Raw genomic sequence first — 14,961 nt, 5'->3', positions numbered from 1 at the left:
CTCCCCGTGGGACACGGGGAGAACATGCAAACTCCACACTTTTAGGGGACCTAGGGTAGGTACCCTCACAAAAAACATGCAGTAATCCTGGTCTTTAAACTGCCTCCCCCTGGCCAGCCAGGGTGCCTGACGGAGGGGTAAGGAACATGTTCCTTCCACGTGCTACGTCCGGCTGGGGAAACTCTCCCCTGTCAGGTGAAAAGACAGGGGAGAGTGAATGCATAGAAGGAAGCATGAGGTCAGTCCACTGCTCTATGCAGATGCTTGACCTCATCATGAACAGTAGTAACAACAGTGTTGTCATCCATTTCTGTCCTTGCAGATGGTTCAGCCAGTAACAGAATGAAGTCCAACGATACCCTGCTTCAAAGTGAAGTAAACCAGACACAGATGGCAGGTGAGAGAAGATACAAAATAAATTAAAATGGTATAAATGAAATATTAGTAGTGGAGTCAAAACTAACTACAATATTTGCCTCTGAGAAGTAGTGAAGTGTAGAAGTATAAAGTAGGCCCATCACAAACTTGAAATACTTATCTGAAGTAAAAAATACCAGGAATGTTTACTTGAGTTAATGTATGGAGTATAGGCAGGGTTCTTCTAGCCTGGTTAATAAACCAGACCGAATCAGCCGTTGGCAAAAATAAATTGCCTGCCGGCGGATTACGGTCTGGAGAGGCTCAATTGTACGCCCATTTCCTACACCAGAGAAATGGGGCAGCCAATCGGGACACGGTATGCAATATGGCCGGGCTTTGGTACAGTGACTTTCAATGCTTGAGACCTTTGACTGACAGTAGCTCTGACCAATTGCGTCAAAGAGAAAATGTTTCAACCCGCCCCCCTGGAAATGAAATTCAAGCTGAGCCTCCCCAGACTAATATCCCGCGGTCCGTGCGATAATTTATTAGTCTGGTTTATTAACCAGGCTAGGGTTCTTCTGCTGCTGGTATGCTCGCACATGCTGTTGCTTATCAGTGTGACATGTATTTGAAAAGTATGATAAATAAAGTAGGCCTAGTGTTGACAATTTAATGCACGTAAATAATAACAACAACATTGAGTTTATAAATAAAAATTTCCACGCAGATGCTTAACCTCATCATGAACAGTAGCGACTAGAAAATTCGCAATTAAAAAAAATGCAGTGTGTGGTTGCCGCAGTCGCTTATATATGCCCCTCCCATTAATATTGCTAGCCAATTACAATGTCGCGTCACCCCTGTGATCATGTGTAAGTCATTTGGAGGGGATTTATCCCCCCAAAAATCTTTTTTCTGCAAGAAACGGTTACATTTTTCGCATTTGTGGCGCCCCCTATGGATGAAAATGGAATCGCTTTTGGCTTTTGGTTGATTAAACCACCCGGAACTTCTGATTCAAATTTGGGATGGATTGGACATTCCGTTCGTGATTTGTGGCATTTTTTGTAAAATGGGCACCTCCCACTAACTTCAGACGACGATTGTGGCCGAACGATACGCACTATCAAAATTCCGCCGCTCGAGTTTTCATCGGAAAGGTCCAGAGATCACGTCTACAGATTTTTGTGAGATTTGGACAAAATCTGTAGGAGGAAAAGCAAAAAGTGTGTTTTGGACAAAATTCAAAATGGCGGAAGATCTATCATGGCGGAATTGGGCGTGGCCTATATTGGGAGATGCGTCATCACCCAAGGGGAATCCAGGGAAAATGTAATTTTGATTTTACGACCTACGGTTCAAGGGTTATATGCCAAAACTTAAAGTGGGCTGTTATAGCGCCACCATGAGGCCGACCGATACAATTATAAGTAAAATCATTTTAGTGATCATTATGAATTTATCCTCCAAGTTTTGTAACTATAGTGCTTACAGTCTCCGAGGAAAAAATACTTGAATGTGATTTTTCGCATTTTCCCATTCAAGTCAATGGGGAAATTTAATTCAATAATAAATTAATATCAATTAAACTACACAACATTTCTCTTAACAAAATACAAGCACACGATTAAATTTGACATATGGCTCAAGTGCGTACAGGCAAAACTGTGGGAGGAGTAGTGCGACAAACAAAAGACTCCTCCAGTGGAAGTGGAAAAATAAACTGTCGCAATTACTAGAGTCTGCAACCACACTAATTAGCCGCCGACCCCCATGTGAAACTATGTTGTTCCAGGAACCCCCCCAGAAGCAAAGATTTGAGTTAAAAACGTTCACTGTGAAAGAATATTATATTCAAAGATTTGCAACACATTTTCAAGATTCTTCAAAAATAGCAGATCTACAAGCTCATAGCGCGGCTGCTATGAGCTTGATCTGCTATTTATCATGCTTAAAACACCAAAAAGGGGTTCCCGTCTAGAATGGGTTAAAAGTCATCAGAGGCGCTAATAGGCTATTGTAACCGCGAGGTAGCGGCGATTTAGTAATGAGACGTTCAAATACACAATAAAAATACACAATACACATCTCTCCACAGCTCCGGAGCTTCCAACGCACTGCGGACCTCCAGAGGTCTACCGTTCGAACAGAATCATGATCACCCGGATGAAGACCAGCTATGCACCCGGAGCGAGGGTGTTCTACGACTGCATGGTGGGATACATTATGAACGGAGGACGCCCCGATGTGAGGTGTGTGGCTGGGAAATGGACACCTTTAACTCTGACATGTGAAGGTAAGTGTACGTTCGTCGTCAGTACCAGTGTTTATACCATAGACTGTAAAAAATATGGACAAAGCGTTCCCCGGGTCTAACATGGACGTAAAATTAAGCCTGTAATTCCTTGCATTGTAAATCGCCATCTTTCTAGATCCGTTTTGGCCCAGCTGGCCATTGGCTGGCCCAGACAACGAGGCGGGACTTCCCCCCTTACTCTTCGTTGGTTTTTATTTTGACTGAACGGGGGGTGGCTCCCGTTCATAGACTGTAACGGTAGCCACGCCCCTCAGAACATACGCGACTTTATGGTCATCTTTTTAATAAATGGGACCATAATTTTCCAAAAAGAATATTATGACATGAGAAATGAGACTTTAAACTAGTGACTGGAAGCAGAAAGTATTCATGACCATGTTTATTAAGGTAATACAGTCTAGGTGAAGTTGGGCCCAAATACATGGGCCTCTATGGAGCTATGGGTTTTTTGGGCCCAATGACAGCGCCACAACAGGCCATTATATGAACTTTCAGGAAGTCCCGATTTCCTTAGTGGCTTCACGAAATATCTGTCTGACTGCCCCCCTGGTTTATACATACACACAGCGTTGTGTCATCAGGGGCGTCAATAGCTGGGGGGTGGAGCTATGGGGTAAAGTCCCGAGTTCTCCCAACCGGAATAAACAGTGGGGTGTTGGGTTTTCAAACGCAGATGCTTTAAAATACTACTAATTTAAAAGTAGGCGTCATGGATTGTTAGATCACAGGCACAGATCCTAGTTGCCACTCGACAAGGAACGCTACTTTAGAAAATGAAACAAGCCTAGAGTCCGATTGGAATGTTTTCCTTGACTGCTGGACATGATCCAACACAACAGAATGGCCTGATATATTTGCTTGGTAAGAGACAGTTTTCTATAGATATGATCATCAAAGTTCATTGACACACAGCTCAGATTGTGTTGGGGTAGCACCAAGGGGGGTGGTGGGGGGTAGGGCCTGGGCTGTCAATCTCGCCTCGGGGCCCGTGGGACCTTCCAACCGCCACTGAATTGATCATATCTATAGAGTGTCTCTACCAGGCGATTAAACACTGTGCCGCGGTAACACAATGTTTTACACTTTCCCTTGAAATTCTAACTACCTTTTCTGTGGAAGTTCTTGACATCCGACTACTCAGTAGTAACTGACAACATCGATGTGTCAGACTGCATCATACATGACCAGGTCATTTCCCAAATAATGGTTGATAAAAACAAATCTTGAATTTCCTACATTAGCCTACAAAATGCATGTTCATGTACCACACACACACACACACACACACACACACACACACACTTCTCTCCCTGGCTCTCATGCTCTAGTTGTCTCCATTTGACCCAGGCCAGTGCGGCAGGCGCACGGACCAGACCGGATATAAACTCATGATCAGCGGAGGCACTCTGTCCCGTCCTGGAGACCATCCATGGCAGGTGTCCCTGCAGCGCAGAGCCAAAAACTCATCTAAGGCGTTCCGACACGCCTGTGGAGGCGTCCTCATCGCGTCCTGTTGGGTCCTCACTGCTGCTCAATGCATGTAAGCTGCTCTAAATGCTAACATGTGGTAACATGAGCCTAAATGCATGTGCTAACATGCTGCTCACTGCAAGATGCTCTAAAGGCTATTTGTGCTAACCGTTTTGCCGCCAGCATTAATTAATCGATCTATCGTGCATTGCCATGGTTTTATCACGTATAACACTTATTTTGAAGAGCCAAATATCCGTAACCGCCTAATGTTAAAATGACAAAATGCTGTGTGTGGTGTCTTGACCGGTTGTTGTTCCCTCGGTCGGCAGTGGAGAAAGCTTGTTTTCACCAGAAACGACATTCATTGCGCCGATTTGGAGATACAGGCCTTTGAACGCAGAGCCCATATAGTGCAAATGGATGAGCGCACATATTCAAAATGGCCGATATGCTGAAAACAGGGCATCAATGGCGTGCACAGACATTTAGATCGGGGGCAGGTGCTCAAGTGAAAAAAGGGCACCTTGTGCAGTGCGTTGAACCGGCCGGTTGCCTTAACCCATTCTGAACGGGCACCCATTTTGGTGTCGGCATCATGTTATGCTTTAGCTATTGAAAAATAGCAGATCTACAAGCTCATATCGCGCCACCGAGTGGCGCGATACGAGCTTGTAGGTCTGCTATTTTTTTGAAAAATCGAAGAACGACTGACATTTTTAGAATCTGATCTCAGGTCAGAATGGGTTCATCAGACCAGTGTGTGTCCGGCGGAAACCTCGTATGAATCTGATCTCAGGTCAGAATGGGTTAATAGTGTGAGATTTATAGATTTTGGGGCATAAATAATATATTAGAAGCTTTTTTCATAAGAATTGATCAATGTCACCATGGCCCACATGGTCCACAGGCTACACTGTACAAAGAAAGATCAAAAGGGCACATTGCTGTCCAGAGGGCAAGGGCAGGTGGTGCTCTAGCACCCCCTAGAGTCTGTGCACGACACTGCAGGGCATTTAAAGATGAATAGGCTATGGACAGCAAACTGTGTTTAGTTTATCTTGCCTGGTCTGAGTGGTCTATCATCATTGCAAACTGCAACGCTGTTGTGTTTCATCGGCTACACACGGCCTTTTGGCTGCTTGCAATGCAAGGAATATCATTTTAGATTGCATCACAAGATGAAACATGGAATGGTAGCATTGCAGGCAAGCAAAAGTTTAAAAGCATATCCTTGGCGGGGAGGGATAGACTTTCTATGGACATTATAGCAATAATAGTCAGTCCGTGTGCGTGCGCGTGTGTGTGTGTGCGTGCGTGATCACTGTCAGCAGGCTGTCAGCATTGTGGTCCCGCTCCCTTGAAAATGATCAACGGACTGACACCCCTTTTATTTATACCTTCATTTGCCATAACATAAAAGGTTGTCCAACAGAAATAATATCTAGCGCCCCTCAAAAAAAAGATTAATTGATATTTGAATTAAGAGAAATCACTGAATATACCTTAAATGACTGACTGGTTGTTTCTCAGCAGGTGGTCTTAATTACTGACATGCTTGTTTCTCCAGTAACAGCGCCATGGACATGCAGGTGGTCGTGGGGGGAGTGGACATCGGGAGCAAAGAAGAGTCAGACCAGGTCATCTCCGTGGAGAGAGACTTTGTTTACCTGGGTTACAACAGTGCCATTTTTAGTAATGACATTGGTGAGGCCATTCATTTACTGTATGTCTTCTTTTCCAGACTAGCTGATTTCTTACCTTAATCTGGGGTTATCTCTGTACGTCTGTCTGTACGTCTGTCTGTCTGTACGTCGGTCTGTCTGTACGTCTGTCTGTCTGTACGTCTGTCTGTCTGTACATCTGTCTGTACGTCTGTCTGTATGTCTGTACGTCTGTCTGTCTGTACGTCTGTCTATGTCTGTCTGTCTGTACGTCTGTATGTCTGTACGCCTGTCTGTACAGTACGTCTGTCTGTACGTCTGTCTGTACAGTACGTCTGTCTGTACGTCTGTCTGTACGTCTGTCTGTACAGTACGTCTGTCTGTACGTCTGTCTGTACAGTACGTCTGTCTGTCTGTACGTCTGTCTGTATGTACGTCTGTCTGTACGTATGCCTGTCTGTCTGTCTGTACGTCTGTCTGTACGTCTGTCTGTCTGTACGCCTGTCTGTACAGTACGGGTACAACGGGTTCTCTGACACGGGTACAACGGGTACTCTGACATGGGTACAACGGGTTCTCTGACACGGGTACAACGGGTACTTTTACACGGGTACAACGGGTACTCTGACACGGGTACAACGGGTACTCTGACACGGGTACAACGGGTACTCTGACACGGGTACAACGGGTTCTCTGACACGGGTACAACGGGTATTGCATAGCCGGTGGGATGGAGCACGTGACATCATCAGGGATGGAGCATGTGACATCATGTGACATTGTTAAGCCCATATATGGAGATCCCTGATGTCATCAATATTGGCCAGCAAATCTACATCTGACCTCAAACCCTTCTCCATACTGTATATGAAGCTGACCTGTTCTGAAATTCCATATGTTGATCCTACCCCACCCATCCTTGCTCTTCGATGTCTCCCTTTTGACTGAATACCTGTCCATTTAAACTAGTCTAGACGGTCCCGCCCCAAAGTTATTAGTGCAGCCGTGCCCGGCAGCCGGTGAAAACTAGAATTCTTAACAGGCCCGAAAATGCAGACCTCGCCCTTTAGAGCGAGGTCGCTTCTCGCCCTCAGTGCGTCTTACTGGTGTCTAGATAACAAGTGGTACAGGTGATGTTATCTAGATCATGGATTCTCAACCTTTTTGGCTGGGGACCCCCGGAAATGCTTTGGCCATGTCTCACGACCCCCGCCCCCCCTCCCCACCCCCGTACAAACCGACCCCCCCAAGGAGTCGCGACCCACGGGTTGAGAACCCGTGATCTAGATAACATACAGACATCTGTATCAGCCAGTGAAACCATTCCTGCCTGGACAAAATAATGAATTAGCAATATCCAAAAAATATTCATCAAGTTAAACTGTTTAAACATCCATTTACACATGATCACATTATGTCAGTCAGAGTATGCTAATAAGTTATAGTTATTGTCACACTTTATTATTATTTTTCTGGAATAACCTACCTAACTTCCGCTGTGATTGGCCGAGCTTTGCATAATGTTTGTAGTAGCTAATTGGCTGTTGTTGGTTACGTAACCAATCTATGTTTTACATTGTTTATAAAGAAATAAATTCAAGCGTTCAATAAATATTCAAATTAGCTTATATGTATGAATGAATGAATTCATCTTTATTTTCGTGTCTTGTCGTTAAGACCCATCCCTTACGGGATTATAAGACCCTAACAACATAAATAAACAATAAGACTTTTCTAGTTTTATGTACTATTCTGTTTACTTTAAAGTTAATTCCTTCTGTCTATACTAAGATCCCCTGACCCCCGGGTTCGAACTGGAAACCTTGCGTTTACGATCCAGTCACACTACCCCTGAGCCACCGCCGTATTGTTATTTACTGTTCTATTCTGTTTACTGTGTCTCAGCATTACTCCAGCTGAGAGTCACAGATGACCCATTCTGTGCCAAGGAAACCAGCTATGTTAAATATGCCTGTCTGCCAAACAAGCTCTTCCCCGATGGAAAGGAGTGTGTGGTCGCTGGATGGGGTGAAACTAAAGATGGTACGTATCCAACCACTAATCACACCTTAAATAAAAGATGCACTAGTCTATATAAGGTATAATTGCCTATGTTACATGTATCGTATAATGTAGCAGGTATGAATATGATGCAGTTTGCCTCTGGAGTTCTTTATTCTATTATTCCACTGTATCCTTCAATGTTCAAATGGCTTCCAGCAGTGTTAAACATTATCCTTCAATGTTCAAATGGCTTCCAGCAGTGTTAAACATTATCCTTCAATGTTCAAATGGCTTCCAGCAGTGTTAAACATTATCCTTCAATGTTCAAATGGCTTCCAGCAGTGTTAAACATTATCCTTCAATGTTCAAATGGCTTCCAGCAGTGTTAAACATTATCTTTCAATGTTCAAATGGCTTCCAGCAGTGTTAAACATTATCCTTCAATATTCAAATGGCTTCCAGCTGTGTTAAACATTACCAAGGAAAGGTCATGATGAAGTGTCCAGTATCATGCATTTTGTTGCCTAATGGTGGCGCTAGAGAAAAGGCTGCGGGTAACTATGTTCCGCAGTATGAACAAAAGGACATTTAGCCTATAGACCGATTCAGAAACGGGTCCCCTGGTCGCAGCGAACGTGTTTCCTGTAGGCGGAGACGACATATTTGCGGTGTAAACTCAGAGGTTTCCTACAGTACTACATTGAATGGTAGAGTGACTGATGTTAGTCTGCTCAAACGTTACTCTTTTACCTGCTTTTTACTAACACTAACTTTACAAAGATGCCCAGAACATCGGGATGAACCTGTGTAGTTTATAGCTGCTCCAACAGTAGTGGTAACATTCAACTTTGGAGAGAAACGGAATGTCAAAAAATACAGCGCAGTGGCTGAGAGCCATAGAGAAAATGTAGCAGTGAAAGGTCCTGAAATATACATAACGTCAGTCTTACCCAACACCCAATCTTTCTGTTGTATGAACACAAGGCTGCTGTACTTTATACCTCATACTTTAAATGCTTAGTATGAGGTATAAAGTACAGCAGTCTTGTGTTCATACAACAGAAAGATTGGGTATTGGGTAAGACTGACATTATGTATCTTTCAGGACCATTCACTGCTTCGTCTCAACCATTACTCTATGGCCCTGGTCTCAACCATTACTCTATGGCCCTGGTCTCAGCTACCGTGGTGTATTTTTTGAGTAATCTCACGTCACCAGACTTTCCACCTCAGAGGAAAGCCTGGTCTGTTTGTAAATCGCCTGTGTCATCCGGTCTAAGCCTGGTTTAGACTGGATGATTATATATACTAGTCCTTACCCGTTCTGAATATATGAACAGCAAATCATGTTCAGTGTGCAATGTAATAGATCACATTACTGATAGGGGGGAATTGTTTACAGATGGTCTTGGGAAGTTGGGTTGGGCACAAAAGTATAGGCTAATTAAATGCTGTAGTACAATCATAAGTACACCATTGATGTGTGATGTAAATATGGTGGTGATATTCTGCCTATAAATGGAAGTTATTGAATATTTTCAAGTTCGGTGTTGCACTTTGTAGACGGTCCCTAACCGTCTGCTGCCCATGGAGATATAAGCTATTAAACGGTGAACGCGGAGGTTGGCTTTTTGGGCTTCAAAGCAAGTTGTAGTTTGTTCTCTATATAATCAGGATAAGAATTTGATGTTTTGTGTGATTTAGGAACGTGTCGTTGTCATTGCATCTGTCTGTATGTATTTTGTCATTGTGTTGTTCCGACGGCACGGGATCTGTCTTCCCCAAACGTCTCCATTTGGCCACCATGAGACCCCGACAGATAAGCATTCTGTTGTGATCGTGCTGTTCAGTGTGTCACGCAGCCACGCTGGGTGCGCGCACGGCTGTAACCTGTCGTTGTCAGTGCTTAGGCTTTCAGTGTGCATAGCCCATGTGTATGGCACGGCGAAGGAAGTGGTTGAGGAGGGGGCGGACAGTGTGGTCTCAACAGTGTGTGTGTGTGTGTGTGTGTGTGTGTTCACGTTAACATGCCTCCGTCCAACTGTCGGAGCTTTCAGGTGCCTGTGCCACGCAACCCGGCCGCGATGCTTCCCCAAAGAAGAAGTTATGTCGACTGACGCAAGAGTAGCTGTACTATGGGTCCGAGTTGTTTTCCTCGTGTGGGTCTGATGCATAGGTCTGATGCCTGCCTGATGGCGGTGTGAAAAAGGGGAAGTGCGTTGGAGAATGCAAGGGGAATGTTGCGCCAGAAACTGTGTCCCAGTATTAATCTGTGTCCGTCCCAACATGCATTTCACTGGTGACACGTGATTTGCGGGGAGATGAGTTGTTCAGTTCCCCCATTGTGGCCGCGGGGGGTACTGCGCCCTGGGTGCGGTTGGATTATTATTTCATATAAATGGGTATTGTACTGTAACTGTAAATATGACATGAATATGAATGCAAAGTAGTGGTTGAGGTGTGGACAGGCTAGCTGTTGGTGTTGTGCATGGTGAGATGTGTGCAAACGGTGTGGTTTAGTAGGAGAAGACGGCCAAAGGATGCAACACACACACACACACACACGCGGCGCCAAATTGTATAGGGCACTCTTTGTTGTGTTGCGGCGGTAGCTAGAGGAAGCATGCCAGTGGGGTAACGGTGAGAACGGTGGCCTGTGATGCAGGTGTCGCTAAGGGGCGGAGGTGTGTGAGGGTGCGAGGTTAATTCACTAATAAATTCATTATTAATCATTAATGTGTCAAATCGTTAAGACCTCCATATTCATATGGTCAATGCCTGTGTGAAAAGTGGGAGTGATTGGTGCAGGCAACGAGGAGATACGGCAGTGTTTCTGACAGACAGACAGACATTGACTGAATTATAGTATGATGATGATATGATAGTATGATGATGATATGATATATATATATATATATGTATGTATATATATATATATATATATATATATATATATATATATATATATATACTTTTAACTAATTCAGATGGCATATGAAAAAATATAATGAAATTAATGTCATAATAATACACAAATGTATTACATTTAAGTGTATTTTTATGAATTAATTTATTTTTAACATAAATAAGCCTCTTATTTGTGGGAATTTTTTTCCACTTTTATCCCTCATCTCAAGAATGAGTGATATATATATATATAAAATACTAAGGTATATGCTCCATATAACAATACATGGGACGAAAAGCTGAAATTAGGATTTTTAGCTGAGCTGTCTGTGTGTGTGTTCTTGTTCCTCAGATATGCAACCACACAAGATGTCACATGGCCAGCTTTCCGTGATGTCTGAGGAGTGTTGTAAGAAGTTCTATGGAAGCCAGCTGGACGACACCATGATCTGTGCAGAAGACAAGTTGGGAAGAGTTGGCTCCTGTAGTGTAAGTGTGCGTGGGTGCGTGAGTGTATTAGGTCACCTTCACACCAGGATGTTATACTGCAACTTTAAATGAATCTTGTCGGACATTTTTGGTGATTTTTCAAAACCGTCTGGCACTGGCGCGCTAGCGGCCACTATAGCACTGGCAATGATCCATTAAGGAAACAAAAAACACTGCAGTGTACAGAATATTTGGTCTGTGTCGTCTGTGCGTATGGAGCGCTGTCACTGTGTGTGGGGATCCGAGTGAGGACTTTCTTCAAAAAGCCTATAGGCCTACTTCAAACTTCAACACATAGCTCAGCATGATCTATGATCTATAAACTGTAGCAAACATGGCATATTAATAATACATTTATATAATGATTGGATCATCTATGTTTATGGGAGTAGGCTATATAAAAAATTGGCGCTCCCGTCTCCGCTGTGCCTCCGCAATGTGCCCAAAAGAACATACACGCGCGCACACACACACACACACACACACACACACACACACACACACACACACACACACACACACACACACACACACACACACACACACACACACACATACACACACACACACACACACGTCCAGTCCACGTCTCCCGACGACACACTGCATCGTGTACGTTACGCTTTACATTCTAACTATTACTCAAAGTATAATTTTAACACCATATATTTCACTGTGTAGTTTATGAATTGAACACATTGATGAAGTTCCTTGCTGCGGTTCCTTGCTATACAGCGCAGCAAATTGAATATGCAAGAATGATTCAAACTCCACCCCCCAATCACATCGAGTCTACCGAAGTAGAGGTGAAGTAGAGGTGTGAATGCGACCGAGTGTTGTAGTCGTGTCCACCTAAAGCGACGCACACGCGCATGTCGACCTAGTGTTGTAGTCGTGTCCACCTAAAGCGACGCACACACGCATGTCGACCGAGTGTTGTAGTCGTGTCCACCTAAAGCGACGCACACACGCATGTCGACCTAGTGTTGTAGTCGTGTCCACCTAAAGCGACGCACACGCGCATGTCGACAGCTTACAATGAGAATCAACTCATTAGTCTTCTTAATGATCTTAATGTGTTAAGTGTGATTAATATTATAGTATTATAGTTTACTGGTGTATAAATAGTAGTAGGAAACATTTTGTAAATCTTCTCAAGGAATGCCTTGAATTTAAAGGTGTAGTAGGCTCTAATAGAATGAAAGGATGAATTTAAAGGTGTAGTAGGCTATAATAGAATAGAGCACCGAAGTCCTGACGTAACTCGCTCATCCCGACCATTCCCCTGGTTCGCGGAAGTAATTTCTCTATGGAGAATAACATGGGGTGATCTAAATACTATAAGCGTTGTGGTCCAAAAATAAACAAGCTGTTTCGCCGTTAATGTCAGGGAGGTGTCTCTGTATCGTTTGCAACAGTCAGTCACTCATATATGATACAGTCTGCTTCTAGCGAAAATCTAACTAATTCAGTAGCAGTAACATTAGCGTTTTCTCTCAGTCAGTTGATTCTTCATATCCATATGAGTGAAGAGGCCGGGGTGACATGTTTATTTTTCAAACACAGTTGTTATATGAGGCGACCTAAAATCGCCTCAATGGGGATTTCAATGCAACTAAACAAATACATGAACCTGGGGACTGACGCCCTCTACTGAAAGTGACGTCAGACTTCGGTGCTCTATGAAAGGATGAATTTAAAGGTGTAGTAGGCTATAATAGAATGAAAGGATGAATTTAAAGGTGTAGTAGGCTATAATAGAATGAAAGGATGGTGGGAAAGGATAAACTTTTATAAGCTTTGAACAAATCTTTTATTTGGAGGACGAGGCATATCTTTATCTTGTTGCGTGTAGACCAGGGGTGTCAAACTCGCGATTCGTGGACCACATACGCACCTAAAGAAGTGACTTTGATTGAACAGACCAGAAGTTTTATGAAAAACATAGACTTTTAGAAAAAATTTAATGTTTTCCTAATCATTTGATGAACACACTACTTCAGAAACTCCATCAATACAAAAAATGCAGAGGGCACAGGTGGCACAGTTGGTAGTGCACACCAATAGGTCGCCATGCAACCAATTTAATCACTCGGGTCGACTTGGGTCAACGTGCAACAACGGGACATATCAGTATCACACCGCTTTTTGTTGCGTCTCAAAACCCATTGGTGTGGTTTGGGCTTTACATCATACTGGTTCTGTCCTCACATTCATAATGGTTCTGTCCTTACATTCATACTGGTTCTGTCCTCACATTCATAATGGTTCTGTCCTTACATTCATACTGGTTCTGTCCTTACATTCATAATGGTTCTGTTCTTACATTCATACTGGTTCTGTCCTCACATTCATAATGGTTCTGTTCTTACATTCATAATGGTTCTGTCCTTACATTCATAATGGTTCTGTTCTTACATTCATAATGGTTCTGTTCTTACATCCTGTGTCTTAGGGGGATTCGGGCGGACCCCTGATCTGCAAGGACGATGGGGTTTACTACATAGCAGGCTTGGTGAGCTGGGGGAGCGCCACATGCGGTGCTGCCATACCCGACGTCTACACCAACGTCCACCGATATGTGGAATGGATCTCTGGCTGCATCGCTCACAACGGATCACCTTGTGAAGGATGACTATGACTATACAGCAAGCCATCGTGTGGGTGTGCACCTTAGAGTATATTATATTAATAGAGACGGCACCGGATTCCTCCTCCCATCCACTTGCATTAAGTTGCTCAAAAGCGCATGAGGCGATTTCACCCCTCCTTCCGGGTAGGAACAGAGTGCATTCTGGGATGGATTGGGCCAAATCGTGAACGCGCTGGCCGTTGACTATCATTGCACGCGTTCACGTATGAAACATTCGTTCACGTGCCATGGGCCCAATAACATGAACGTGCACAATGATAGTCAACGGACCGGCGCTGGCTCGAGCTGCAATACCATATTCGGCCACTATGTCCATTTCGCCTCAGGGTTTCCTCTGGGTGCCGTCTCTATTAATATATACTCTAAGGTGTGCACCAGTTGTGAAAAGTAACTAAGTACTCAAGTACTGCAGGTAATTAAGTACAATTTTGTGGTATTTCCAATATGCAATACTTCTACCCCACTACATCTCAGAGGCAAATATTGTACTTTTACTCCACTGCAATTATTTGAAAACTTTAGTTTAGTTACTTTGTTGATTTGGATTATTATTACAAAGCACCACTTTAGCCCTATATGTATTTCGGCCATATGAAAGTAGCAGATCTACACGCTCACAATGTGTCGCAGTGTGAGCTTGTAGATCGGCTATTTTACTTTTGGTACTCTCGGAGTTACAAACCCATAAGACTCCATTTGGTTCATCATACTGTACTCCTGAAAATATACTGTACAATGTAAGAAGAAGGCCTGCTACTTTTGAAAAGATATGGGGTAGGTCCTTCAATATCTCCTCTGGGTTGATTTAGTTTTATTTATATTGTTATTTTCATTTATTTATCCGAGTTGATGTCAAGTGCTGTTGTGTACAATACAGTGTAATGAGGGCTGTGTACTTTCTAGTTGACCTTTCTGGGGTTGGGTGGTCAGGGTGGGAGGGGTTTGTTTTTACTGTTTTTTTACTTTTCTTTTTTGAGTTCGTCTTGTCTTGTTTAAAAAAAAAATGAAAAAATAATCATGATTCTGTAATTCATTGTTGTAAATGATGATTGAAAAAAAAATCCATTTGTACACTTTCGGAGTTACAAACCCAT

The 14,961-nt window shown here is 43.3% G+C and overlaps 1 protein-coding gene across 1 annotated transcript; it reads left to right on the top strand.

Moving 5' to 3' along the window:
• Positions 1-342: 342 nt before the first annotated feature.
• On the top strand, positions 343-13,849 carry LOC310863939 (chymotrypsinogen A-like; the record flags this gene model as incomplete). The annotated part of the gene is made up of 7 exons (XM_083772475.1): positions 343-397; positions 2,462-2,659; positions 4,028-4,220; positions 5,721-5,857; positions 7,720-7,857; positions 11,078-11,214; positions 13,670-13,849. The coding sequence occupies 7 exons, from the start codon at positions 343-345 to the stop codon at positions 13,847-13,849; spliced, it is 1,038 nt and encodes a 345-aa protein (XP_083628601.1).
• Positions 13,850-14,961: the final 1,112 nt, after the last annotated feature.

The sequence above is a fragment of the Protomyctophum parallelum genome (assembly GCF_964188405.1).
Source record: "Protomyctophum parallelum genome assembly, chromosome: 9".
Classification (NCBI taxonomy): Eukaryota; Metazoa; Chordata; class Actinopteri; order Myctophiformes; family Myctophidae; genus Protomyctophum; species Protomyctophum parallelum.
Note: the sequence above shows the minus strand (reverse complement) of the source record. Positions and strands in the feature narration are given on the sequence as shown.